Raw genomic sequence first — 25,246 nt, forward strand, 5'->3', positions numbered from 1 at the left:
CCGTGTAAGGAGTGAATCCGGAGTTTTTATTTGCGGAGTGATTTCGGAGTGATTTCGAATTTCACTCCGAAAAACATCCGCGTTCGGAGTTTTTAAAATAAATAAAATAAGGATGAATTTTCATTCTACAAAAAAAATCTCAAAATTAATTAATCTTTATATATATATATTTCTTCTGTGCGTGTGTTTGTCACTGAAGTCCTCCTAAACGGCTGGATCGATTTTAATGAAATTTTTTGTGTGTCTTCCGGTGGATTCCAGAATGATTTAGATTCACAATTCAGTCCACGAGAAAATGTTTATTTAATAGATTTTTTATTTATAAATTGTTGTTGATCTTGACTAGCCACATGCACTTTTCATATATTTTATAAATATCATATATATAAGATATATGAAAAAATTCATGTGGGTACTCAAATGAAAGGTCTCGACGATTATAAAATCATAATGGACTTATATTTATGAAAATGTTAATAATTAACGAATGATGATGTATTTTGTTAACTAATGATGTTTTTAGCGATATAAGCTCATTCCGATGTTACACTCATCAAGAGCTTTCATTTGAGTACCCACATGCTTTTTTGATATATTTTTCATATATACATCTATTAGGGTGTGTCAAAATGTAACTTCTGTGGAGAACCTTTTAAAATTGAAATTTTGAGTTCCGCTTTTAACAGGGGCTGCGTTTGGGCATTTCCTGAGATATTTTGGTGTGAGACGATGTATTTGATTTTCATAGAATTTTTTAGCAGGAGATTTAATTGGGTACTTCCGGCCAAATTTTGAATTTTCACCGGAAATGCCCAAACTAAGCTTAAAAAAGCTGATAAAAAATTCTATGGAAATCAAATACATCGTCTCACACCAAAATATCTCAGGAAATGCCCAAACGCAGCCCCTGTTAAAAGCGGAACTCAAAATTCCATTTTTAAAAGGTTCTCCACGGAAGTTACATTTTGGCACACCCTAACATATATATAATATATATAAATATATAAAATATATGAAAAATTGATGTAGGTACTCAAATCAAAGGTCTTGATGAGTGTAACATCGGGATGAGCTTATATCTTTAAAAATATCATCAGTTGACAAGATACAATGTCATTTCTTAATTATTGAAGTTTTGAAAGATATAAGCTCATCCCGATGTTACACTCATCAAGTTCTTTCATTTGAGTACCTACATAACATTTTTTATATATTTTATATATATGGTATTAGTGAAATATATAAAATATATCAAAAATGCATGTGGGTACTCAAATGAAAGCTCTTGATGAGTATAAAATCAGAATGGGCTTATATTTACGAAAATGTTAGTTATTAAAGAAAGCCCATTGCATATTGTTAACTAATGATGTTTTTAACTAAATATATATTTTAACAAATATATATATATATATATATATATATATATATATATATATATATATATATATATATATATATATATATATATATGTCGGAATAGCGTTGGTTTGAGAAGGGCGCACACTATTATTATTATCTTGAGACATTTTATTATTTGTTTACAATATCCAGATGATACAAATATCGTACAACTTTATTAATACTTAATTATAGTTGCTTGTAACAATGTTTGTTTATGCGTAACACACACACACACACACAATATTATATAGTCACTACACTCGAAGTATAATTTAATATTATTATTTAATTATTAACAATTATAATTTTAATTAACACACTGAACTAATAATATAAACAATATTAACAAAATAAGATATCGTTAATGTTAGACGTTAGAAATAATAAAATGACGTCAGACTTGGATAAGAGAACGAATTCACGATCAGAAGGACAGCAAACCGTTATCGCTCACTGTTCGGAGAGAACTGACTCTTCTCAAAACTTATTTTTCAATCCGTAGCTCCTTCAGGTAATTATTCTAAAAAAAATACACAAGCTACGTCTTGCAATTGTACGTCCCGATGATTTTCATTTAGGTATTGCTGTCCCTTGACTGTGGCTACGTTAGACCCGCAGATGTGATCTTTCGAACCCGAGCCTACCGTCATAAAAGACTTAAGGAAAGTTTGCTAAAATTTCCTTAGCGTATTAAATCATAAAAATTAAAATGCTAAGTTTTATTTTCTAGCTATAAACTTGTGGGGGTCATATCTTTCACCCACCCCTTTGTAATATAATTTAATTATTATTATTTATAATTAGTAATATTTAATTATTATCATTATTTCACTATTATTATTATAATTTTATTATTTGACTATTAATTATCATTAGTTATAATTATTTGATTATTATTATTATCATATATAATTATTTAGTTAATAATTATTATTGTTTATTAGTAATGGTTAATTGATGTAGTTATTATTTAAGTTGTAGATTTTCTACAACGTTATTAAGATTTTCTTAGAAAAGTTTCAGTTGTGTCTCATCACCATAAATTATACCGGATTATAATTTACTTAGTGATGCCAAGCGATTGATAAAGTCTCGTCTCTGCAAGAATATTTTGGGAAATCTTAGTTTATTGTAATTTTGGTGCAATATAATAAAATTCACATTTGCAGCTGGCGAGACCCTAATAAAATGTATTGTAGTAAGATTAAAAATATGTATAAGTTTGTTTGTAAGAAGCTTAAGGGTTTTCCCAAATATTTTTCATAAAAATATCCCAATAACCTACCTTTTTCTAAAAAGCAATTAAGGGATTAAAAACTCTTGTCGCCTGGCCAGCGACCGGACCCATGAGCTCAGTAATTGCTCTATACCTGTACCTCTGTACCTATATCTCTCTCTTCCTCTTTTAACTATACTTTTACTTCTGTAATTTTTACATACTTTCAGAATCTATCCTATACCTAGACCTACTTGTACCTAGTTTCATACTTACGTACAACTAAGTACTCCTATCCTATATATTTTCTCAGTACTTCCTAAAAACTAAAAGTGCTTAGGATTTTCCCAGCATCCCTTGGAAAAACCCAGCTATTCTCATCTCCGACATATATATATATATATATATATATATATATCTACATATTTTTTTTTGATAATTTTTAATTATAATTAATTTATAAAAAAAAATAAATAATAATTAAAATGAAATATTATTAAAAATAATAAATTAAATTTTTAATAATTAAATATACAAAGGGTTTATAAAAATATTTTCTTCACAAAAATTTATTTATTTCTAAATTCATTTATTGTGGGAGTGAATGCGGAGTGAATTTTATTATTAATCAAAATTAACTCCTTCTCGGAGTAAATATCACTCCCGCTGGGAGTGAATCAATTAAAAATCATTCACTCTTCATTCACTCCGCAAATTTTTTACAGTGTAGTTGAAAGTTTAGCACATTAATTTTCCTAATATACAAACTACAATGCAATTTCTTGTAAAGTTTTAACCAAACAAACTTGTTAATGAAATCAGTCAGCTGATGGCTTACAAAGAGATGGCCCCGTAATTGCCTGATACAATTTAGCTGTTACGTGTTAGAATTGACGATTGTTAATTAAATCTTATTGGAATTAAATTCATTTAGAGAGAAATACTGTACTCAATTTTATTAAGATATCAATTTAATTATCAATATGGATGGAGATAAAGTATTTCTCAATAAATGATTATTTTAAAAATATGTTTTGATGTTGTATTATGAAATGAAAAAGTTTATTGAGTAATACTCAGTCGGGACATCATAACAAGCTTGTGTTTGTTAAATTTAATCAATGTCTTTGGAAAATTAATGTGGATGTAGAAAATAAATATTTAATTTTATTGATGGTAATTTTAGTATATGATTGTTTTTATAATTGGTCAATTTATGGCCGTGTTTACTGTATTTTATTAAATGATTTATCAAGAGGCCATTGATAAAATTAAATTTTTTTGTCTGGGGCATTGTGAGATTATTTATTTATTATTGAATTTTTTAAATAAAATTATTTTTAATCTTATGAAAAATGTTATATAAAAAAAATAACACAAATTATTGTTTCTAATTTTATACTCTTGTTTGCTAAAAATGCCAATTTTAAAGAAAATAATTACAATATCACACTCATAAGATTTTACTTAAAAAAAACGTCATAGTCACGAGTTCGATTCCTGGAGTCGATAAATTTATCTATTATGGGCAAACTTTTCTTTTTTCAGGGTCAAAAATTTTCGTCTTTACTATACAAACTTTTTTGCTCTTTAAAAAAAATTGCCAATTATATTAAATTATAAAAATACTTATGGAAACTTATTATATCTACTGAAAAAAAAAAAAAAAAAGTAATAATAACAATAGTAAATAATTAACAGTATTTAAGAAAGTAGGATATTAGTTTCACTTAAAAGATTTTCGTGTTTACAACTTCCTCTGTTACACGACATTAGTATCATATAATGTCATGTTTCTTTTCCGTACATACAATACATGTAATGCAGTAGTTGAGTTAAGTCCTCTCAATTTTATTTAATACCTTCTATTACTGAAACTTGGAATGTATGGCGCGTATACATCCATAGATTCATGCATGTTTTTCCCGACAAAATAAATTAATTAAATGGTATCTATGACGCGCGACAGTAAAATCGTATTATCCGATTAAAATAAAATAAAATAAAAATAACTAAAACCAAAGATAATCCAAACCTATCAATTAGTGCTTTCAACCGCGAGCGAAACAATTTTATTAAATTAACAATACATCTCTCAGTCTGTTAATCACAAGAATTTTCACCGCACGGAGAAAAAAACATAGGGATTTTTCCTATTTATGCATTGGAAAAATTTCTATGTTAACATTGGAAAAATAACTATGTAACATTGGAAAAATAACTATGTAACATAGGAAAACTTTCTATGTATAAAAAATTCAAAATTCTACACTGTAAAAAATTTTTTAGACTCGGTGTGGTGTAAATGATTTGGTGTAAAAATTTTTAACACGGACGGTGTAGAAATTGCCCTAAGTGTACTGTTAAATTTGAACGGTGTGAATCTTAAATTTCACACCATCACGCGTGTAAATTAATTTCTTGAAAATTTCTCATTAATTAGTATAATTTCATTGTTTAGTTTCAGGCATATACGATATTAGATTATAAATATAAGCATGTAGAAATAAATATTTAAAAGTATATTTTTTTTTATGTTATGCTATTTTACGGAGTAAAATAAAATTTTTATGGTTAAATTTAGTAGCGTTGGAAAAGAGTTTTGACCTGGAGTTGTGCCTTTTCATGGTTTCATATAATTCTCACTAACAGTTAATTTATGATGATAAGTATTTAGGCTGCATTCGAAAATGCTCTATTTCTAGATACATAATTAAGAAATGATCTTGTATTTTATGAACTATTGACATTTTTAAAGATATAAGCTCATCCCGAAGTTACAATTATCAAGACCTTTCATTTAAATACCCACATCATTTTTTCATATATTTATATATTTTATATAATTTTATATGTATATCAAAATGCATGTGAGTACTTAAATGAAAGCTCTTGATGAGTGTAACATCAGGATGAACTTATATCGTTAAAAATGTCAATAATTAAGAACTGACATTGCTATCTTGTCAAATAATGATATTTTTAAAGATATAAGCTCACCCCGACTTTACACTCATCGAGACCTTTCATTTGAGTACCCACATCAATTTTTCATATATTTATATATATTATATAAATTAGGGTGGTCCAAAAAAACCGACTATTTTTTTTTTTTAGTCTCGAGTGAAAAAATGTTAGTTTTTGATGTTTTAAAAGCCCTTTCCAAAGGATAGCTCGAAAGAAAATTTTTAAGAGGTCGCTCCAAATTTTTTTAAATTTCAAAAATTGTCAAAAATCGAATTTTTTTTTTTTTAATTTTTTTTCTCGTTACGGTATAATTTTATAGACTAAAAAAAAAAATAAGTTTCTGATATTTTCAGTTCAAAATTTAAATTTTGAAAGGTCGCTCATAATTTTTTTCAATTTATTAGTGCATTAGTTTAGATTTTTTCGAGCGACCTTTTACTATTCAAATTAAAATTCCATGCATTTTTTAACTTCCCGTTAAGAAAATTGAAAAATTTTTTTTTGTTTAGTACAATAATCGATAAAAATACATCACGAGATGAACTAAAAATCAAGCACAATATAGAAAACATAATCTTTTTTTAATTTAATAATTTTATTTAATCAACTGCCAGGCGTGGGTTCGAATCCCAAGCTGGTCTTAGAAACCAGCGTGGTTGAGATTTGACCCTTGCCGCGTAGGTTAAGATTTTCACAAACCAAAAAGACTCCAACGTACCACTCACAACAGTTAAAGTCGGCGATATGACACAGCAGTTAAAAACGACTTTAAATAATAATTAATTAAAGAAAAAAAAATTATGAGCGACCTTTTAAAATTTAAATTTTGAACTGAAACTTTCAGAAACTTATTTTTTTTATCTATAAAATTATACCGTAACGAGAAGAAAAATAAAAAAAAAAAATTTCGATTTTTGACGATTTTTGAAATTTAAAAAAATTTGGAGCGACCTCTTAAAAATTTTTTTTTAAGCTGTCCTTTGGAGAGGGCTCTTAAAACATCAAAAACTAACATTTTTTCACTCGAGACTCAAAAAAAAGAAATAGTCGGTTTTTTTGGGCCACTCTAATATATATATATATATATATATATATATATATATATATATATATATATATATATATATATATATATATATATATGTATAAATGAAAAATATGTCAAAATGCATGTGGGCACTCAAATGAAAGCCTTGATGAGTGTAACATCGGGATGAGCTCTGATCTTTAAAAATGTCAATAGTTAAAAAAATACAGTGCAATTTAACAAAAGTCATTATTTAATAAAACAAAATTTTATTTATTTATAATTCACAAGTCATGGAAATCACATAGTGACTACAAGGTTACTAGTAATAGTTATTAAATTTGAAAAGTTATAAATAATAACACGGAATAGTGTAAAACAGTAAATTACACCGCGTTAAATTTACATGAGTCAAAATTTTACACGCAGGAAATTTTACACCGACTTCTCACACTTACACGACGGTGTAAAAGTCTCTGGGTCCAACTTTTACACCGAAATTTTTTACAGTGTATAAGCTTGTCATATTTAATTCAATTTTATTTATTTACATCATGTTAATAAAGAAAAAATTCCCATGTTACCATTGGAAAAATTCCTATGTTAACATTGGAAAAATTCCTATGTTGACATTTGAAAAATTCCTATGTAACATAGGAATTTTTCCTATGCAAAAATAAGAAAAATTCCTATGTTTTTTTCGCCGTGCGCGATTTCATTTTCAAAAATAACTCACAATTAATATGGTATATTAACTATAGTTAATTGAATTTACTAATAACGTGATTCCGCGTTTAGTACTTCAACAAAGTATAATTTTGTACTTCTTCCTTGATGTAGATATTAACATATTATATTTCGGTCAATTAGATGGCAGCGGACCGTTAACATTATTGTTGTTTTGTTCTAATTTATAATACAGACTACGTTTCCCTCCAATGTATATTTTAGCTTTATTTTTATTTTATTCACTGTTCATACAATACTGGTACAGGTGCAGAGTACATACAGAGCTTGTAAAACCAAAGCGAATTGTTAGTACCAACAATCAGTATGGCTCGCGCAGCACTAACGGAAAAAAAAACATCAGTTTTGTATGATACATACACAAATATCTGTGTATGCTCCATATGTACATAAGGATAGATAATGTTCTTGTTGGCTATGCATCACACATTTTAGTTTGCTTTGCGTGTCGCAACTGGACTGTGGCCATTCAGGTTGCTGTAAAACTAGAGAACTGGAGCATTTCACGCGAGTCATGATGATATACATAAATGTTTATAGCAACTACTAACTTTTATATAAATGGAAACACTATCCAGCAACACGCTCACTTGTAAAATATATCTAAACTGAATATATCAATGGATTTTTTCACCCTCGTGCATAATTTATATTTGCTCGTTGCGAATTTTGTAATCAACTTTGTGTAAATCTGCCCCATCAAATTGATCATTTCTTAATGAAAAAATTCAAATATTTTTTATATCGATTAAATTTATGATGCACTATTTTTTTTAACAAAAATTTTAATTACTCGGTGAAAAAGTTTACTTTTGTCAAAAAAAGCCAACTTTTTGTTTTCTGTGAGTGGGTGGTAAGAGTTACTGGTTGCTTTAAATTCAAGGGTTACTTGCAACGAAAATTTGCGACGTGTGATGCCAAAGGTTACAGCTAAGAAATAGGGCAAATGCATTAAAGTTAAATGCTGAAAGTCTTTTTTTGGTGATCACTTGAGACACTGTTTACGAAAGGCTTAACTTTGTAAGATCAATTTTGTTGTTTATTTTAAATAAATTATTTCATAAAAAGTTTTGGAGACTGTTGAATTTTATTGATATTGTAAATCTTTTAAATAATTGAATATTCTATTTAAATTAAGGAAATGTTCCGCGACGATCGCTAGATGGCTAAGTATAGTCCGAAACGCTCATTTGCGAAGCACGAGATATGATAATTAAATACCGTTCAAATTCTAATTCGCTGTTACATATTTTCATCTGAAAATAATTGATTTATTCCGCTTCATTCTTAATCAAAATTATTAAATGAAAAAGTTCTGGTAGTAATAACATTTTTCATTTCCTGGATGAAATTTTGTTAATATTAACAAATTCTATCAATATTTTCATATTAATGCTTGACATTATTTTGAACTCTAGTAATTATTTTATTTTATCAAAAATGATCCGAAAATAAATGTCGAATTATGTAAAAAAGAAAACACTTTTTTTTTTAATTTTTCGTTTTCGATAACTCATGAACGAATGATTCGATTTTGACCGGCCTGGCGACGATTGCCGTGGTTTTCCAAGGTTAAGAGCTGATTAATTTTTGGGTTTGATCGATAAAGCTATTTAGAAGTTGTTATAAAAAAACAATTTTTCGAAAATTTTGTTTTCAACACACACACACACACACACACACACACACACACACACACACACACACACAGCCGCACGGACACCACCGTAAAAATAGTCAGAGAAGATTTCTAGAACTTTAAAACGTCGAGACCTGATGAAAACTCGATTTTCAAAAAACGGGGTAAAACCATTAAATTTCCGAATTTCTTAAAACTTTCAATTTTTCTTAGCGGAAAGTTAAAAATATTAATTAGTATGGAATACAATAGATCTACAGTTTTAAACTTATTGGAACTAATAAAATTTTGCTATTTTGGTTTACATCCTCAATTAGTAATCTAATAACTACATAATTAGTGCTTTAGCTCGATACTTCGATTTCAAACATATAGAGTATATAAATTGATGGAGTATAAAATTTTCTAATAAAAAATGACTTATATATATTTATATATATAAATCAACTACTTTAAAATATGTCAATAATTTATTCAGAGTTTTTTTCACAATTAATTTTTTTATATTTCTGTTTTAAAATAAATCAAAAAATCGATTTACCCAAACATTGAAAAATTAAACTGTGAAAATTCATCAAGGCATGGAAAATCACACCACAAATCCTGTCAGTATGTTTCATCTGCACTTAGTTGTGACTTATATTAGCATAATGGGCGAAGTAAAATTCTTAATTGTACCTTTCAAAGCCAACCACTGTCTTCAAATGTAACTTTCACACCCTCGCTTCCGAGATTTTCACACCAAATCATTGACAACACACCGGAGACCATTAATTTTTACAGAGCAAGAGCAATAAAAGAGCCGCTACGCCCTACGGTTATACAAAGCTCAAAGACAACTTTCTACACATCCTCTTCGCATTAAAACCCGTAATGTCTCTGTACTAAAAATTCCAATCACTACAATGCCTATATACTAGAAAAGTGACATTAGTTCCAAGGTACAAAAAAGTTTTACACTGAAGATTTAAAATAACTGAATTTTTTTATTTACTTTTTGCTTTAAACAAATCTGAACTATCCTTCGGCTAAAAAAAAGAATAAAGCACAGTTGGCTAAAAATAAAAACGAGTGATTATCCCGCAGCGAATTTTGTTTTCCTCAGTCTATTTTATTTTGACAATTCCCAAAGCAAATAAACAAGATGGAGCAAAAAAGTAGATAACTCGGTTTGGAAAAAAATAATTGAGAAAATATTTACCCATCAAGCATCAAGGTAAACATACGTTAACCCTCCGTTCCACAAATAATAATAAAACGTGTCTGCTTTCAGGTATTTTCACGTCTACAATTTGACAGGTATCTTTCTCCAGGGAGCTAGGGAGAGTACGATATACTGCATACTACATACTATCTACTACACTCTACGTCCCATAATACATATAATAACACACGATCCATACAGTTTGCACACCCCTAATAGCACATACGATAACGACGCGTATAAAACCGTGGAAATGGTTCTAAAGGAAATAAGTTGAAGCTATAAAACTGCTTGAAGAGATATCGGAGATAGGAAGTCTTAGTCTGTTGGTGCAAAAAACAAAAACAAAATTTAACTCTAGCTTATTCTCGCCGGAAATATTTCCAGGCACGCGTTTACTTTATCGTATTAAGTGTCTCAATATGACAGACAGAACACGAGACATGAAAGTGAGTACACAGGAAGAGACAGGACAAGACATTGAGAAGCCCGAGGGTCTAAGTAAAATTCAAACACCCGTCATCTGATAAATTGATGAAGATAAAAGATAACTTTATTGATTCAGTTATTGAGAGTAAGATATCATTTTTCTTGGTCCGTTAATCAATAAAATAAATTGCGGAGTGGAAAATAAATAAATAAATAAGAAGACTCTGTAAAAAGATACAGTTGACAAGGTTTGAATGGCGCGTGTCCAAGTGGCGAGCAATCCACTTGAACAGTATATAGTAGCTACATTGTTTAAACACCACGAGTAGCCACTCCAACTCTTCTTCATTTTTTCTTTTCTTATTCTTGTACTTGGACTACTCTTTAGCTTTTGCCTTAGCCTTTGCTTCGCCTTCAACTTCTCTGCTCATTCACCCCATCTTCATCCTTCTGTAAAGCCTGCAACACTCTTACGATACTATTATCTACTATATATATTCTTTGCTTTAGTTGACAGCATCTGGATAAAAATCTCTTCACTCTACTCCAGAGTCTTCATCAGAGACTTTATCTAACTCGGGGGTGAGATTCAAAAAGCTGAAAAAAAATATCTCAAGTTTACATTAGTTGAATTCAGATGCAATAATATAAAAATATTTAAATTTTACAGCTCTTTTTTATAACCTCGTTAATTTTCATTCATGTATAGTGTATAATTTTTTTAAAAGTTTTATATTTTTAACTTTCCGCTAAGAAAATCGAAGATTTTCAAAAATCGGGAAGTTATTGTTTTCACCCCGTTTTACGAAAATCAAGTTTTCATCGAATCTCGACATTTCGAAGTCCTAGGAAGCTTCCCTGACTATTCCCGCGATGGTGTCTGTATGTATGTATGTGTGTACGTGTGTGTGTGTGTGTGTGTGTGTGTGTGTGTGTGTGTGTGTGTGTGTGTGTGTGTGTGTGTGTGTGTGTGTGTGTGTGTGTGTGTATGGATGTATGTAAACCTCTTATAACTTTTGAACGGCTTGACCGATTTGATCGCGGTTGGTGCCATTCGAAAGGGCTTGACTGAACTTAGATTTTGAATATACTTAGGAACGATTCGGACTGGTAGATTTTGAGAAATCGCAAAAAAACTACAAAAAAAATTTTTTTGAAATGTGGTTTTTTTGAAATAACTTTTAAACGGCTTTACCGATCGATTTCAAAAACTAAGTAGCTCTTAACATCAAAAAATCACGTCGATCACCGCCAGTTTGGTCAAAATCGGTTAATTCGTTCGTGAGTTATCGTTGACGAAAGAAAACCGAAAAAAGTGTTTTTTCGAAATTACTCCGAAATTTTCCGTTTTATCAATTTAAATTTGAAGATTCTTGATGAAGCTTAAAAAACTGCGTCGAATGCTACCAACCGCGCGAAAATCGGTTCATTCATTCAAAAGTTATTGCGATTTGAAATTTCAAAAAATAGTGTTTTACTTAACTTCTATCAAACTTTTGAGCTCGAAGAGCTCAAAAACATACAAAAGTTATTTTTTTGAGCTCGGGGAGTTCAAAATAACACACAAATTGTATTTATGAGCTCGAAGAGCTCAAAAACGTCTTAAGTGCAATTTCAAGCCTTTAGGTTTAGAATTGGCGGGAAGTTGCAGGGATGGCCTTCAGGGCCAACCGTTTTCCTAATTTTTTTTATTTTGAAAATAATTACTGCATTTGTATTATCCAATTATTAATTTTAATTTACTTATCATGCTCAGAAAAGTATACATTATAAAATATGTTCAGATTCTTGTTAATTTTGAATGTTTCAAATGTTTTTAATTAAAACTAAAATTAAGTTAGATAAAAAAATTTTTTTTGGTCAAAAAATTTATTGGCTTATAAAATAATATCCAACATTATAAAAAAAATATTTGAATCAATTATCAAAAATTCGATTCTTTATTTTGTAACATGAATCATAATGTATTGTAAGACCTTATTTCTACCGATAATTTACCATAAACTCGATAAAGGTTAGTAGCGAAAGATAAAATGAAAATAAAACAGGACTCTAAACTATTAAAACATAAAAGTGTAACCATGATAAAGATAGAAAGTAAAATTTTCAATGCAATAAATTTAATGTGACAATTTAGTGGACCGGAAAAGTTGGCGGTTGACGTATTCCTTTATCTCTTGCGCTATTTTATTAAGAATATTTTTTTAGACATCTTGCTCGTGAATATTAGAAAGGATACCTTTCTCCAGATAACACCGACTAAAGGATTTTAAACACTTAAATGTCATGAAGATAGCGCCAGTGTAATATACTTCTCAGACGTGTCGAGATAACCGAGGATGTGTTAACCAGATTATTGTACCTCGAGAACCTTGAATTCAGAAAAAAAAAAAAAAAAAAAAAAACAGCTATATTATCATTCTCTTATTTTTTTTTATTTTTATAAAACTGTATACTTCCCTGCATAATATCATGAACAAGCTGAACGAAGTCCTATGAGATCTCTGAGAAAAGGGCACGTGCGTTCGAGACGCGAACACCTGCTCCAGTGAAAGGAGTATTTTTATTTTATTTTATTATCTCATTCGACTATACTACAATTTTACCTTATTATTATCTATTTTTTTACCTTAAAATTACTTCAATAATTATTCTTACGTATTTTATATTTTTTTGACTATAAAATACTATAGAAGTTATAATATGAAGGGTCAAGCGTGGAATTTTACATCGAATTTATAAAAAAAAACTAGCAGAATAACTTTTATAATTCTTAAACAATGGATAAATATTGCTTTCTCTAAAATTATGAGAAAATTTTTAAAACTTTAGACGTACGCAAACTGTTCTTGTAACGTTCAATTATCTGGAATGCAAAAATGAGTTTTTTTTATTTTTCATATCACTTGCCAAATATTTTATTGATTTGAATGAATGTTATTGGCATAATACAGTTTTTCAATATTAATTTTTTTAACCTATTTAAGAATTGACTTTTTTAAAATTTGAAACAAAAAAAATAGTATGAATAGCCAAAGTCTGAATATTTTTTCTGTACAACAGATTTTTAATTTATTTTTTCAATCAATCAATTGATTTATTTTATTGACAACAATGAATAATTGAAGATAGTGGTCATTCAAGTATATTAAAAAGTAATGGACATTCAAGAGTATTGTTTTGTTATACCTTATAATTTTTTTTTATTTATTAATTAGTATTTTGTCTATAGTTATTACGAGTTAAATTTATAAAATTTAGCCTGAATTCAAGCCTGAGTATTCTCAGGACAACATGAAAAATTTCAACGTTAAAAAATGTAGTTGTAGTTGATTTTTTATAACGGAACGAAGACAAAAAAAATACAGATTTATGTATTGGTATGAATCACATAAATTTTTAATATTTATGTAAAAAAAATAACTTACATAAGCAAATAGTAAAATTATTTTTAAAAAAGTACAATAAGACTTTTTAAGTAAATATTAATAATATTAACTTATAACATTAACAACAACCCAATATTAGATACATTAAAAAATTCATTATCATTATGATCACTTTATTTTTAATTAAAAAATAACCATGAAATAGATGAGTCACTTTACGGTTGAGGTGACGAGAATTTCCGTAGAAAATATTTAAAATATACAATTTAAAAAAACTCATGCTAGCATAAATTTACAATTAAAAATTCCAAAACATCTGTTGAAAAAATTTATTAAAATAACATTTCTTTTATTAAGATACTGATAGTTAAAACGAAGAAGAAAATATAAAATACGACGATTCGGTTTAATATGAAGTTTAACACTTATGTTATTACTGAGTAGTAAAAAAAATAAAAGTAGTAGTCGTAACCGGTGCATGTAGTGGTGGGCATTGGATGATCAAAGGACATTAATCGCGAAGCGATGAGGCTCTGAAGTATCCAGGCGCCAGGTGCATCTCGTGCTCTTATATTAGTATCGGGGAAGACTCGCTACGAGTGCGTACTACATACTACATACTATTTATATATAATATATGTGTATGTGTGATGGTTGCGTGCGTGGATTCGTCAGGTAAAGTGTGGCACGAGTCTAACATATCGGATAGGAACTTTCAGCAGCAGTAGCAGGAGCAGGAGCAGACGCAGGCCGTGTACTGGAGCAGATGTTTCTCGACCTCGCCTTTGCTTATTCTCGGTCCCGTGTAGGTCTATACAAGAATAAGAAGGGAAAAAAATAAGGTAGGACGGAGCGAGTACGAGGATCATTGCTCTCTTTTCTTCTTCACTTAGCAGTCGTCTTCCTCTTCGTCCTTTATGTTGTTATTATATTATTTCCATCATCTGTTCCTTGTAAGCATTCAAAAGAGTGAAAAGATAAAAAAAAATAAATAATAAAATAAAAAAAAATACAAATACCCGCGTTGAAAAAATGGATTGTAAAAAGACGAAGGGATAAAGCAGGTGAAACCTATGGGCTTTTTCAAATCTCAACATGTTTCTCGAATTTTTATTAGGATATGTTATGTGTTATGCATTATATTTTTATTCTATTTAAAATATATTTAGGCGTTGGAAGTATTTAATGTGAAATATGATGATTTTTTGAGTAACTTTTAAAATTTATGGTAAATTAATTTAGTAAATATTTTTATATTTTTATTTGCATTGATAAATATAAATAAACTAAGTTATACGTCACATATGTTGGATGTATGACGTACGACTTATGATTTATGATTGATCAAATGGTTTTAGATGTTTCAGATGTTTGATTTTTTTTTTGATTTATTATTTTTTTATGTTAATGAAAATTTTTTCATTAATCAAAAAATTTAATATTTTTTTTTGTATTTTGAAAGTGTAAGAAAAAAAAATTTATAGACTTAAAAATTATAATAAAAATTCTTTTGTAAAGTTTGTAATTTAGAGAAGCATTTGTTTATGATTATAGAATATTCTTAATCTTATGAAAAAATTATTTATCTACTAAAAAAAAATTACTGTAAACAATTATGAGATTGTTGAGATTATTTAAAAAAAAATTTATTTTAAAAATAAAATTGACAAATTTCTGTGATCTAACTTGTTAATCTTATCAACTTCTAGTAATTACTATCAAACAAATAAAAGTAATAAAAGTACATCTAAACAAATCTATCCGCGAAAGTGCGACGAAGAAACAAGTAGCGGATCCGGGCGGACGCAATTAAAGTACTTGACTTAAATGTTGACTACAGAGTCTACTCTCCCATGAAAGCTATAAATACTATCGTCACTATCTACTGCGAGCTCGAGACTTCCTTCCTCTTAATAGACATCTATAAAACACCGCATCGAATCCTCAATTGATCTTGTATATCTATATCGATACCCACATCTATATTTACATCTATTATTATATCAAATAAATCTAAATACATAGATTAGATTATTGCATTACATCAAATCAATTTAAACCGTTCTTCCGTAAACATAAATTAGACATAAAAATCTTCCATTAAACATTGAAAGAAAATTATTCATTTTTCAGCGAAAAAATATTTTTACTGATATTAAAATTAATGAATGAAAAAAATTATTTCTTCTCTGCAATATGTATCCACAATTTTTTACAATTTTTTTAGTCATAATTTACTGAATAAATTTTTTCTAATTATATTAAAAATAAAGATCTTGAAAATAAAAATAAACTGGCGATTTATTTTTAAAAATTAATTAATAAAAAAAGTAAACACAGAAGATAATTGATTCAAATTAGGGATTATACTATATTTATAAGCTGGCAAAAGGCCTTGGAGACCTGCTGGCATAAATTAAATGGCTCGTGGTACACAGTACATAGTGCATCGCACAAAAGCTTTGTAGATTGTATACTGCACCTTCATCATGACATCCTTCATTGAATCCTCCCACTTGGCTTTTCGAACCTTGAGCTTCTACTAAATATTATTTCATCCTCTTTCCACCTCCTCACTCTTCTTATTCTTATTCTCTTGTTTTCCTTTACCTTACTTCACTTTTTCATAACAACCTCACTCAACTCGACTCACACGCACACACACAACAAACAAACTAAACGGTGAATAGCGGCCCGGTGCCCGGCATAAGAGTCCAGGACTCAGATGCCCCACATGCACACTATACTCATACTGAATTTACCAAGGATTCTTTTACGGTAGCAGCTGCTAAGCCATTACATTACATTCCCTTGTTCTTGCTATCCTTCCACCTTGTGACCCTAGGCCTAAGGTACCCAAATTCAGTCGAGCAACAACTTTCGTAGCCTTCAGACCTTCCGTCAATTTTTTTCTCTATATATTAAATCGTATTTTACTCATTTCAATATTTTTGTAATTTATAATTTAACATTTTAATTAATTAATGTGTAACAATGTTGTGACGTGAAAAATTATCCAAGTGACCACTTACGTACCTTAAGGATATATATTGTGAAAAAATAAATTTATTTTCATTTATTATCTATAAATAATTAAAAATGATTATTTGTATATCTGGATTTATTCCTAGGTATGTTTTTATTTACAAGTAACATTTATTTTATTTTTATTAAAATTGAAATTTATCCTTAAATGATTTCATGACGCACAGGATGATTATGATTCATCATTATTCGAGTAGTAATGTGTATTGTATATATTGTATTGTCGTGGTTAAAATTTTAAATGACCACCTGGCGAGTTCAAAGTGGAGTACTGAATTATTATTTTAAAACCCGTATCTGCTGGAAATAAAATTATATTGACGGCTATGTATTAATATTTCATAATAACACGAAAAATACTGAATATGTGACGGTTTTTTTATTAATAAAAAAATGTGCACCTCGAGAAAATTTAAAAAGCTATAGCTTATAAACATACATGTATGCAATATTTTGTAATATAAAAGACCAAATTATAACTTTTAACTGTTATGTACAATATTTTATATGCATTTTAGGGCTGATAAATATTAAGATTTAAGAAGCGTACTCTATTTAATTTATTGCTTCGGTAAATATTTATGAAATATAAATCGAACGAATGGAATAGAAATTCAATAGAAGAGACATTAAATATTTATGTTCTTAACTTAATTCGCTGGGTAATATCTAGTGTTTTATTTACTAAATAATTTTTTAAGGTAATTAAAGTTTTAGAGAACCTTAAAAACATTATTACTACTGCAGATTAAAAAACAGAAAAAAATTCAATTGGAAATTTTTACGCGGACTTTTATTTTTCTCTAGTTATATGGATGTTAACACCATTAGGCTCAAATGATTGATTAACCGAAATGCATCCGTATATTGTATTTGAAAATTTAAAAAAAAAGTAGCTGATATAATATAGGAAAAAAAAATTATTTTAACATTATGAAAAATTTTCGAATTAAATAAAAATTTTTATTAATTTAAGTTGATTTCACTTAATTCAAAGAATTTTTTAACTGACTAAAGAAAATGATTTTCTTGATTTAAGATTTTTGTTTAAGTTAATTTAATTTTTCTATTAGTGCATTTATTATCGTCCAAGTAAAGTTTAAATCTGAATTTACTAGCTGATTTTTTACTTAATTATAAAAAATTATAAAAACCACTTGTTTTTGTTTTTACAAAACAACAGACTTAATAACCAAAAAAGAAAATAACTCAAGATTTACACTGATAGAAGGATTTATTTGTATTAAAAAAATATTTGTTAATAGTTAACAAATCATTTATTAGAGACCATTTTTTAGTATCAAACAAATATTTCTTAGTATTTAAAATGATTTGTTTGTATTTAATAAATCAGATATTCATTTATTAAATATTAATAAATCTTTTTAAATACTAAGAAATATTTGTTAAGGACTAAAAAGTGGTCTCTAATAAATGATTTGTTAAATATTAACAAATATTTTTAACTATAAACAAATCCTTCTATCAGTGTATGATGGAGATGAAAAAGTAGTTTTTAATTAAATGCGTGTGCATTTATGCTTACCTCTTACCCAAAAAATGACAGATTACATATAATCCGTGCACCCATAGATATTAAAATAATAATAATAACAGTCAGTAATATCAGAGGACGAGTGGTAGATAACGTCATGGTACCTTTCTGGTAGTTATGTTATAACCGCACTCCATTAATCTCTCGTCATGAAATTTGTGTACATAGTGTGCAGTTGTACACGATATTAATTTTCCGTCTGGTGCTCGGCTCGTCGGATCCGTCAGACGCAAGGACGCCAGTTCCTGATGCTACACAGTTGGGTATCGTAATGTTTACGTTTACATGTTCTGTCGACGTTTACAAATACGCCAGATTCTCCTGGAAATTATGTTGACCAATTTAATTTACTCCTGGATGCATCAATATTAATAGAAAAACAAATTATTTCTAAAAATAATATAATTTAAAAGAAATACTTAATAGAAATTTTTAATTTAATGATTAATTAAAATTATACTATGAATTATTAAATTTTAATGCATAATACAGATTTTATTATAATATTTTAATGATGAAAAAATTAGCATTGCGCTGAGCGTCTAGACCAAATTATACGGTAACAAGAATCGCGGAGTAAAAAGATTAAAGATTTTTCTTTCATTTTTGAATAATTCTGAATAAATCAGTCTACGCTGATCCGATCAGGAATTGAATAAAAAGTAAAGAGCGCAAGAAGAAAAGTTGTAGGCAAAAGAATCATAAGTAAAGAAGCTCTTGTGTACCATCGATTTATGCTACTCGTCATTATGTAACATTTATAGGTCAAACACTTCGTATACATTAAAGTTGAATTATAAATATTTTTAAATTATAAATTGAAATTACAATCCACAAGTGGATTCTGATTATCATTTGAATTATTTTGCTCCATTAATCATTTGATTTCTTAAAAACTTATCATACAATTTTAACAGCATTTGTATGATTTAAATGGACAGGAATGTTTACAAGATACGTTTTTATGTAAATTTAGTTACTATCTCAAATTTTTGAATTTATTTTATTATGAAACGAAAGCTAGGAAATAAAATTTCCTGAGCATGAATCTTGAATTTATGATTATTTCTATATATCTCAAAAGACAATTAGTATGACTTTTTATTTTTATTCAAAAAATCTGTTATGTTTTACGTCTATTGATATGTATGAATTTTAGTAAAAACGATTATTTTTAAGCGAAATAACTATTTATTGACTTAATTATTTTTTTATTAAGTTGATACTTTTTCCGACTAGAATCCTGTCAAAAAATAACGTTCTAGAGTCTTATTATTTGATTATAAATAATAAAAGAATTTTAAAATCGACAATCTCATTCTATTTTCATAAAATATTGATCTCTAGAGTTGAATTTATGCAACACTAAAATTACCGTGAATTCTAAGAATTCAAATAATAAAAAATGTTTTCAATATTATTATTTTTTTTACAACAAATTTATCGTATTGATGATTTTTTTCAATGATAAGATTTTTATTGAAAACTCATGTCAGTTTCTAAGTAAATTGAATTTGATACTGATTTTTTACTAAGTGAAATTAAAGATTAAAAATTGTTGAATAAAATACGGAGCTGCTCTAGCAAGGAGTCGAACTTGGACCTCTCAATCACACGTTAAGCGCTCTAAAACTCTATAACTCATGAAACTAATGAATTCTGAACAAATAACGTTTTTAATGTTTAAAATGATGGTATTTCTAATTAAATCTAATGAGATATTTATATTTATGTTACAGCTTCCCTCAAAAAGTAGAGCGACCCAGTCACAATACAAACTTGGGTCAAAATCACGGCGGGAGTACACACGGCGTTTACTCGACGTCTGGAAGTCAAACCTCCCTGTCGACATCGTACATAACAGGTCAATCGTATATGCAGTCACAGAATTACGGACACGCAGCGTATCCCACCCAGACGATGCAAGTTTATCCACACACCGGATACAGCCAGCCACAGAGTTACGGGACAATGGTACAGGGTTACGGTGGACAACCACAGTCTGGTTATCAACAAACACATCACAAGAAGGGGTCCATTCGTAATGGCGACGTACTCAAGCGATGTAGGCTCCAAAATGCGTAAGTACTTTCAATCAACTCATTTTTTGTAAATCCTTCAACAATTAGCAATCAATTTAATTTAATTTTTTATTTATTCAGGTACGAACTCTCGCAGGATCTACTAGACAAGCAGATCGAAATGCTTGAGCGTAAATACGGCGGAGTTAAGGCGAGAAATGCAGCTCTGACTATCCAGCGCGCCTTCAGAAGGTACACATTGTTGAAAAAATTTGCTGCAATTACGGCAATGGCCAAGGCCGAAAAACGCCTGAGCAGAAACATTCAGGACAACGCTGAGCGTGGCAGCGTGATAGCCGGTGATCACGACCGCATGCTTTATCACAACCAAATTTACATACAGCAATCCCCGCAAACTGGAAATCATCGCCCGGTCCCGATAAGAAGCATGTCGTTGCGCGAAAGAAGACATGCGGAAAATTCGGCGGTCTCCCGTAATCAAACTGGGAGATGCGAAGTACAGATTATGGGACAAATTAATACCGGGCATCAACAACATCCAAGTCCTTATACACTTCATCAAACTGGTAGACACACACCCTCCCTTACGCCCAGCCCTTGTGGTAGACATCAACCACCGGCAAGTCCTTGTTGGGATACTAGTTCTCAAGAGAGTGGCTCTAGTATTCATTATTATAATCCTCAGGTAACTTTTCCTCATTTTATTACTTATTAATTTTAACTGGTTATTTTGTATAACGCCATTTATATATTATATTATACAAAATTTTTGTTTTAATAATTTTGGAAGTTGAATTTAATATAATTAACTCGTTGATTTATTTTTTTATTGATTTAATATAATTATTATAATTGTAAATTTTAAAATTAATTAACTTGTCTGTTCTTTATTTTTTAATTTTTTTTTAACGATGAAATTGATAAAATTATAATTAAATATATAAATGAATATTTTAAGAAATTTAAATTTTTAATTAAATAATTATTGTGATATTGACTGAGAACCAAAGAACATATCAATTTTACTGTTACTTTTATGTAAGTTATCTAGATGTGAATAACAGGTATATATATATCAATATTCAGTACTAAAATAATTTTTTAAAACGTCATCAATAAATAAATAAATAATTAAGAAATAAGATTAGACAGACCATTAAGTTTTAGTATTTATAATATAAATTCTGATTACATTTCAATTCATCGATTCAAATAATAATTATAACATTTTAGGTAATAATCCAAAGTTAATTATTCACACTCATAAAAGAAAATTTAAAATCTAGAAAATTGTTTGAGAAAAATTATTCAGCTTAATTCAAGATAATGAAATTTATTAAAATTTTCCCCTTAATCAAGTTATTTTTTTTTAATGAGTGTAGATAATAAAATACCAATTAATTTTGTGCTGTAAAATATCCAGTTAAAAAAAAATTTCCAGTAGGGTCGCCAGTAAAAGATAAATATCTATTAATACCAATTCTGGTGTAATTATAAAGCAATCATAAAGTTGGTAATCGAATTAATAATCTAATTAATAAATAATATGATTAAAGGAACTTTCTTGTGGTCTTCGGCAAGAAACTCCACCACGCGATCATCACAGAACACCGTGTACATCACCATCAACTCCTCATAATCTGCAAACTCCACTGACTCACAGTTGGGGCAACAGTTCGCAATTAAGTTCTGGTGGACGGAGCCGTAGTTCCGGCAAAAAAGTACCCCCCGAAGTACCCAAAAGAACGTCCTCGATAAGTTCAAGATCCATGGAGCAGCGTCACAATGGTTTGAGCAAGAGCGTCGAGAATGGAAGCTTGAGTTCGGTACAAAGCTCGGGAAGCGATTCCACTAACTGCGAAAGCTCTGAGGGTGACGCTCAGCGTGGATCCCCCATTTGGAAGCACAAAGGAATCGTAAGTTATATTTACTGTCCGAGTCATTTTTTATCACTCATTAATTATTATCATCAAGAAAACTTTAACTAATTCATTCATATTTTTTTAGTCGAGCTCGCCGGAGCATCAGGATTGTAGTCACACAGCGGAGAATAACAGTCTGATTAATAATACTAAAGATTTAAGTCACTCACACGCTAGCTCGGGTTATCAATTACCTATGATGGATCACGCAGAAACAATGCCTCAAGCCAGCTACAAGGTTTCGGAAACAGTAAGAAAACGGCAGTACCGTGTCGGACTAAACTTGTTCAACAAAAAACCAGAGCGTGGAATTACTTACTTAATAAGACGTGGATTTTTGGAGAATAGCCCACAAGGCGTAGCCAGATTCTTGATCAGTAGAAAAGGACTCTCCAAACAAATGATCGGGGAATATCTAGGCAACCTTCAAAATACCTTTAATATGGCAGTCTTGGAGTAAGTTTTTATTATTTTTATTAATTACTAATCACTTTTTATATTGCTGTTATTGTACTCTTTACTTATAAAACTTTTGAATTTTATTTCTATAAAAGATTACAAGATTTTTCATTTCCATCTTGTAAATTTAGAGGAAAAATTTTCCCGAGTTTAAAAGTCACTTTTATAACTTTTGTTATTCGCGTAATAAGAAAACTTTAGTTTTCATTTATTGTTTTTTTTTCCTTACTAGCGGCAATATTAATCGTATAATTTTCGAAGACAATTGTCAACAAAGTATTAAATTTTGTTCTTTATTGAAGAAAAAAAAATCAACAGTTATTAATAAATGTAATATTTAAATTTTACAACGCCTTTGAATTTGATTAACATTTAACAAATGACCTATGCTAATTAATTATTAATATTTTTATTAAGAGAATTCTAATTAGTTTTTAATTAAATACACTTGTAATACCGCAACGTAAATGAATAAACAACAGTTAGAGTATGAACAATGAAATTAAAACTAAAATAATGGTGTAATTTTTTTTTAGGTGTTTTGCCCACGAGTTAGACCTGGCTGGAATGCAAGTGGACGTGGCTCTGAGAAAATTCCAGGCATACTTCCGTATGCCGGGTGAGGCCCAAAAAATAGAAAGATTGATGGAAGTATTTAGTACTCGGTACTGCCAGTGTAATCCAGATGTTATATCCCGATTAAGATCCCCGGACACTGTTTTTGTACTGGCATTCGCAATAATAATGCTGAACACTGATTTGCACACACCTAATTTGAAACCCGAGCGCAGAATGAGATTGGACGACTTTGTTAAAAACCTGCGTGGTATCGATGACTGCGGGGATATTGATAAAGATATTTTAGTCGGGATCTACGACCGCGTCAAAGCTAATGAATTCAAACCGGGATCAGATCACGTAACCCAAGTAATGAAGGTTCAAGCAACCATTGTCGGAAAGAAACCCAATATGGCATTACCGCACCGTAGACTTGTTTGCTACTGCAGACTGTATGAGATTCCTGATATACATAAGAAAGAACGACCAGGAGTTCATCAGAGAGAAGTTTTTCTTTTCAATGATCTTCTCGTTGTTACTAAAATTCTCAGTAAAAAGAAAAGCAGCGTTACCTATACTTTCAGACAAAGTTTTCCCCTTTGTGGGATGGTCGTTACACTTTTTGAAGTTCCACGTAAGTTTTATTATTATTATTATTCCTACTTTCATTATGAATTTACTGTTTATTAAATGTGATATTCAAGGTTATTACTCTAATCCGTTAATAAAAATTTACTGTTTTTGTGGGATTTTTATTGCGCAGCAAAGTTTCTTATTAGAAATTTTAATACTATAAAAATTGAGTTTTTTTGTACTAATGTCTACTTATATCTTAATATTTTATTTTTATCATCTCATGAAATTTAACTTAAAATAAATAATCATTTAAAAAATATGATTCAATTACAAACTGAACTTAAAAATAGAAAATAAGTTTAAAATAAGGATAAATTTAAAATTTGAAATAAATTAAAAAGCAACCTACGATTTTTTTTACAACAGAATAAATTTTTTTGTTAATAACATTTTATTTTTTAATTTGATTTTCTATTAAAGCGTGTTTTTTTGTTTTTTTATACTATTATTTATTTTTAAGTTATGTAGTATAACTAAAAATCAAAAGCATAAGGTTATAAATTTCTACTTGATTAATAAAAGAACAATTATTTTATTTGGAATTATTTTAATTGGTTCTTGATACGTTTGGAAATTTTTAATTAATTGAACGTCTCAAAAATCAGATTTTCTTATTTAAAAAATTTTTAAAAATATTAATTTTCAATTTACAGATTACCCATACGGTATAAGATTGTCGCAGCGTGTCGATGGTAAAGTACTAGTCACTTTCAACGCAAGAAACGAACACGACCGATGTAAGTTCGCGGAGGACCTTCGAGAATCAATCAGTGAAATGGATGAAATGGAGACACTGAGAATAGAAACAGAATTAGAACGGCAAAAAAGCAGTCGTGGAGCTCGCGGAAGCTCGGAAAACCGTGACTCTGGAGTTGCTGATGTAGAAGTTTGTTCTTATCCTGGTCAGTGTTCCGAGAGACAAGAAGCTGCGGATTTAGACCCGCAATTGAAAAGATCTGCCCTCAGCAATTCGTTGCTTGACATTCATGAGCAATGTAAGTCTCATA

General features: G+C 29.1%; 1 protein-coding gene across 9 annotated transcripts in view; it reads left to right on the plus strand.

Moving 5' to 3' along the window:
- LOC123269792 (IQ motif and SEC7 domain-containing protein 1) overlaps positions 1-25,246 on the plus strand; it is a 142,357-nt gene that overhangs the window by 116,092 nt on the left and 1,019 nt on the right. For 7 of the 9 annotated variants that reach the window (XM_044735626.1, XM_044735634.1, XM_044735633.1 and 4 more), the window contains 6 exons: positions 20,362-20,703; positions 20,785-21,349; positions 22,221-22,580; positions 22,672-23,042; positions 23,582-24,237; positions 24,893-25,234. In XM_044735626.1, coding sequence (XP_044591561.1) covers positions 20,362-20,703; positions 20,785-21,349; positions 22,221-22,580; positions 22,672-23,042; positions 23,582-24,237; positions 24,893-25,234 — 2,636 coding nt within the window. Of the gene's footprint in view, positions 1-8,730; positions 8,742-17,106; positions 17,154-20,359; positions 20,704-20,784; positions 21,350-22,220; positions 22,581-22,671; positions 23,043-23,581; positions 24,238-24,892; positions 25,235-25,246 lie in introns of those variants that run through there. The other 2 variants (XM_044735635.1, XM_044735632.1) reach the window with 2 other exon arrangements.

Source organism: Cotesia glomerata, linkage group LG7, assembly GCF_020080835.1.
Source record: "Cotesia glomerata isolate CgM1 linkage group LG7, MPM_Cglom_v2.3, whole genome shotgun sequence".
Classification (NCBI taxonomy): Eukaryota; Metazoa; Arthropoda; class Insecta; order Hymenoptera; family Braconidae; genus Cotesia; species Cotesia glomerata.